Here is a 5,550-nt window from a genome sequence, read left to right on the forward strand (position 1 = left end):
CTCGAGAACAAGAATTCTCGTTTGTTGGCGGCACTGCAGGACAAAAACAAGTACCTCAGACAGGCCAAGAAGGACGCCAAAGCCAGGAAAGCGACCCCATCGCATCCTGAAACACTGCAGGCGGCCGATAACGAAGAGCTGGTTCTCGGCCTCAAGACGGAGATGGAAAGACTCGCCCAGGAGAACAGCGAACTGAGGAGGCAGAGAGAGCAGGAGCACGACCGGTACGAAGAGACAATTCTCTGTCTGAAGAGCGAGATGCAGATCTTGGCTGATGACAATCACAGAGCGAAGAGAGAAATGGAAGACCGGCAAAGCGTTCTCGTGGATGAACTGAGTCGTATCCAAGAAGGAAATGTGGAAAAAGATAAGAAGATCGACCTCCTCGAGAAGAAACTGCATCTCCTCCAAGACGACAATGGCCGACATCTGGAAAAGAAACAACGAGAGGAGACTCAGGCTCTCGAGAACAAGTGCTCCCGTTTGTTGAAGGCAATCCAGGACAAAAACACCTACCTGAGAAAGGCTAAGAAGGACATCCAGAAATTGAAGAGAGACATTGACGAGAAGCAAGTTGTTCTCATGGAGGAGCTAAATCGTCTCCAGATTGAAAACAGGGAAAAGGAGATGAAACTTGATATCCTTCTGAATCTTCTCCAGAATGGAGACGATGAAAAGGAGATAAAGATTGATCTCCTTGAGAAGGAAATGAATCGTCTCCAGAGTGGCAACAATGAAAAGGAGATGAAGATTGATCTCCTTGAGAAGGAAAGGAATCGTCTTCAGAGTGGAAATGATGAAAAGGAGATGAAGATTGATCTCCTTGAGAAAGAATTGAGTCGTCTTCAGAATGGAAACGACGAAAAGGAGATGAAGATTGCTCTCCTTGAAAAAGAGAAGATGGAGGAAAGCAGAAAAGTGGTGCTTCTGGAAGCAACTGTAGCAAATCTGGAGCACCACTTAGAGACACTGGTGAGGAGCATGCAGACGCAGGAGAGAGAATGCGTGGCCATGGAAGAAGAAATAGTTGGCCTGAAAGAAGACGTAGCGAGAATGGAGGAAGAAAAGAGGCAACTGGAGAGCTCTCTGGCCTCATCTCGTTTGGAATTGGACAAACTATTGACCCAGTGGAAAGGTCCAGCTGCCAATCCCAATGAAGAGGAAGAGGAAGAGGACAGAGAACCTGCCCGTACAGCCAAGGAGAACCAAGAAGGAGCTAATATTGAAAAAGGCACACCATTATATAAAAGACTGTTGGGCGAAATAAGAAATTTGAAAGGAGGACAGAAGCTACTCAGGAAACAGTTGCTCGAAGGACAGGAAAAATACGAGGAACTGGAGAGTATTGTACTCAGCCTCCAAAACAAAGGAGTAAAGAGAAGGGACTGGTTCCAAAAGGAAATTGATAGTTTCTCAAGCTGCGAGAGCAAAAGTCGAAGATTGGACAAGCTCCCTAGGCCTGATAGTATATCCTGCGAATGCGGACCCACTTGTGAAGCACAAAACATTGAGATTGAGCACACAATAATGGCGAGGGAAGGAGACACTTTCTTTATGGTGAAGAAGAGACGAGAAGGACCTGACCTGAGAAAAAGGCAAGAAAAGGAGATGAGAGACAAAATACTTAAAGAAAAGTTAATGGTGAGACTTAGAGAGGAGATGAAAAAGAGGTTTAGAGAGATGGAGGAGAGTCTTGAAGAGGAGATACAGAAGATAATTAAAGAGGAGATTGAGAAAGTAGACAGAGAGGTGATTGAAAAGATGATTAAAGAGAAGATCCAAGAGATGTTTCCAGAGCCACTGAAAGAGGACATAGAGGAGGTACCTGACAAGAATATAGATGAAACACTTCAGGAGACACATGTGGTACCTGGCAAGGAGATAGATGAGATGCCTAAACATGATGTAGAGGTACCGGGCAAGGAGATGGAAATAATGACAGAGGAGGAGACGAAAAAGAAGAAGAAAAAGAAGATACTTAGGAAGATATGGAAGATACTGAAAATGCAGTGGAAGAGACTGAAGATGTGTAGGAACGTAAGAAAAAGACAGAGGGAAGAGCGGGCTGAAAGGAGGGCGGAAATCAAGAGGAAATTAGCACTTGAGAAGTTCCTAAAAAAATATCGACCCTCAAGGACTGAAAGGAAAGGTAAAAAACAAGTGCAGACCACTCAGCTGCAGGCACTCAAGAATGGATGGTGGGCAACTTTTCAACGAAAAGTTGCCATCATCTTCTCATGGTTCCCATGAGAAGATGATGGCAGACTACTTGACTGATTGTGCAGCCATGAGTCCTGGAGAAGCATGGTAGCTACCTCTTGGGCAGCCAGCTCCGGGCTGGAAGCGTTTCATCAAAGGGTCAGCTGTTCCCACAAAAACAGTTGTCCCCTTGGTGTTACTCCTCTGGCCTAAGAGTTGACATTTGCCAAAAGTGCTTCTGGAGAAGCGTAGTAGCTACCTCTTGTTGGGCCATGCAGGTTCTGGGCTGGAAAATGTTTCATCAATGGGTCAGCTGTTGTTTTCCCCCCAACAGTTGTCCCCTTGGTGTTACTTTCCCTGGCCTAAGCCTAAAGTTGACCATATTTGCCCAAAAGTGCTTCTCAAGATGCGTAGTAGCTATACCTCTGGGCAGCCAGCTCTGGGCTGGAAGGGTTCATCAATGGGTCAGGCTGTCCCCCCAAACAGTGCCCCTTGGTGTAACACCTCGGGACTAAGAGCTGACCATTTGCCCAAAAAACGCTCTCTGGAGAGCGTTGGTAGGCTACTCCTAGAGGCCGCCAGTTCGGGCTGGAAAGCGTTTCAGCAATGGCGTCAGCTGTTCCCCAACAGTTGTCCCTTGGTGTTACTCATCGGCCAAGAGTTGACCATGTGCCCAAAATGCTGCTGGAGGAGAGTAGTAGATACCATTGGAGCAGCCAGTCTGGGCTGGAAATGTTCATCAATGGGTCAGCTGTTCCCCCCAACAGTTGTCCCCCTTGGGTTGTTACCTCCTATGGCCATCAAGAGCTTGACCAATTTTGCCCAAAAGTGCTTCTCAAGATGCGTAGTAGCTACTACCTCTTGGGCAGCCAGCTCCCCCTTGGGCTGGAAGCGTTTCATCATGGGTCGCTGTTCACCCCCCCAAAGTTTTGGGGTCCCCTTGGTGGAACTAACCTCTGGCCCTAGAGATTTTTTGACCATTTGCCCAAAAATGGGCTTCCCTGGAGAAGCGTGGTAGCTACTCCTTTTTTTTTTGGCCCCCCCCAAAGCCAGTTCTTTTTGGCTTTTTTTTTGGAAGCGTTTCATTTCCCCCCCCAATTTGGTCACTTGGTTTCCCCCAACAAGTTTCCCCCTGGGGTTAACTCCTCTGAGGCCTAAGAGTTTTTGGACCCATTTTTTGCCCAAAAATGCTTCTGGAGGAGCGTAGTAGCTACCTCTTGGGCAGCCAGCTCTGGGCTGGAAGTGTTTCATCAATGGGTCAGCTGTTTTCCCCCACAGTTTTTGTCCCCTTGGTGTAATACCTCTGGCCTAAGAGTTGACCATTTGCCCAAAAATGCCCATGCAGGAGCGTGGTAGCTAGCTCTCTAGGCTGCAAGACCTAACCTAATCTCTGGTTGAAGAGGTGACTATTTGGCCAAGAGTGCTTCTAAGGAGCATGCTGGCCAGCCTGCTCTTGGACTAGGTGTTTCATCAAGGTGCCAATTGTTCCCACCAACAAATGTTCACTTGGTAAAGACCTCTGGACAAGAGTTGGCCATATTTGGCCAGCATGCTTCTTCAGAAACACTCTTGGGCAAGTGGTTAACTCTTTAGCCAAGTACTTTACCAAGAGGACAATTGTTGATTGGGAACAATTGGCCACATTGATGAAACACCTGCAGCCCACAGCTGGCTGTCCAGTATGCTTCAGAAGCTCTCTTGGCCAAATGGTCAACTCTTGGGCCAAAGATTGTTTACCAATGTGACAGTTGTTGGTGGGAACAATATTTCCCCTAATGAAACACCTGCAACCAAGAGCGAGCTGGCCGGCATGCTTCTGAATAAGCACTCTTGACCAACTGGTCAATGCTTGGACCTTGGCCAGAGGTACTTTACTACGAGGACAATTGTTGGTGGGAACAGTTGCCCCCTTTATGGAACTCCTGCAGCCAGCTTTTCCCTGCAGGAGTTTCATAAAGGGGGCAACTGTTCCCACCAACAATTGTCCTCTTAGTAAAGTACCTCTGGCCCAAGGCCCAAGCATTGACCAGTTGGTCAAGAGTGCTTATTCAGAAGTATGCTGGCCAGCTCGCTCTTGGTTGCAGGTGTTTCATCAAGGGGCAATTGTTTCCACCAACAACTGTCACCTTGGTAAACCATCTCTGGCCAAAGGGTTGACCATTTGGCCAAAAGAGCTTCCGAAGCATAATGGCCAGCCAGCTGTGGGCTGCAGGTGTTTTCCCATCAAGGGGCAATTGTTCCCCACCAATAAAACTGGTCACCTTGGGTATACCATCTCTGGCCCCCCAGAGTTGACCATTTTTTTGGCCAAGAGAGCTTCCAGAAGGCAATAAAATGGGGCCAAGCCCCAGGGCTGGGTGGCCTGCAGGTGTTTCATCAAGAATTGTCCTCTTGGTAAAGTACTTTTGGCTCAAGAGTTGACTACTTGGCCAAGAGTGCTTCAGAAGAAGCATGCTGACCAGCCAGCTCTTGGCTGTAGGAGTTTCATCAAGGGGCAATTGTTCCCACCAACAATAATTGTCCCCTTGGTAAAGCATCTCTGGCCCAAGTGTTGACTAATTGTCCAGCTCTTTGCTACGGGTGTTTCATTAAGGCAGGCAACTGTTCTCACCAAGCATTGCTCTCTTTGGTAAAGCACCTATGACCCAAGCATTGACCATTTGGCCAAAAGTGCTTTTGAAGAAGCATGCTGGCCAGCCAGCACTTTACTAGCGTGTTTCATTAAGGGGCCAACTGTTCCCACCAATAATTGTCTCATTGGTAAAGCATCCCTGGCCAAAGAGTTGACCATTTGGCCAAGAGAGCTGAAAAAAGCATTCTGGCCCGACGGCCTGGCTCTTTTACGGGGTAGTGTTTTCATCAGGGGTTCCAATTGTTCCAACAGAATGGGAAGGTATCGAAAACCGATGTTTTTTTTCGGGGTTTTAAAGAAATTTCTCTCTCTCTCTCTCTCTCTCTCTCTCTCTCTCTCTCTCTCTCTTCATTATATCTCCTTTTTAAATTAATATTATAAAAAAACTATAGTGCAATATTATCTAGCCCAGTTCTACTACAGCTCTTCCTCTCTCTCTCTCTCCTAAAGCTTTTCAATATAATGTGTGTGCGCCCGAGAGAGAGAGAGAGAGAGAGAGAGAGAGAGAGAGAGAGAGAGCTGTAGTAGAAATGGGCTAGAAAACATTACACCATAATTTTCTGAAACTACTACTTTAAAAATGGAGTATAATCTTTTTCTGTCATCATGCCATGTTTCGAGTATTATATGAAAGCTGAAATGGCGTTTGATCAGTCTGAAATATGTTTTAAAAAAACGTGGCTGAAGGATTTCTTGCAGGTTCAAAGTAGTAATATAGA

The 5,550-nt window shown here is 46.7% G+C and overlaps 1 protein-coding gene across 1 annotated transcript in view; it reads left to right on the top strand.

The window, feature by feature from the left end:
• The window catches only part of LOC135226019 (uncharacterized), a 6,916-nt gene extending 4,666 nt beyond the window's left edge, over positions 1–2,250 (top strand). Inside the window, exon 3 of the mRNA XM_064265496.1 lies at positions 1–2,250. This exon is cut by the window's left edge and continues 167 nt beyond it. Coding sequence (XP_064121566.1) covers positions 1–2,250 — 2,250 coding nt within the window.
• The last annotated feature ends 3,300 nt before the right edge of the window (positions 2,251–5,550 follow it).

The sequence above is a fragment of the Macrobrachium nipponense genome, chromosome 14 (genome assembly GCF_015104395.2).
Source record: "Macrobrachium nipponense isolate FS-2020 chromosome 14, ASM1510439v2, whole genome shotgun sequence".
NCBI classification, from domain to species: domain Eukaryota; kingdom Metazoa; phylum Arthropoda; class Malacostraca; order Decapoda; family Palaemonidae; genus Macrobrachium; species Macrobrachium nipponense.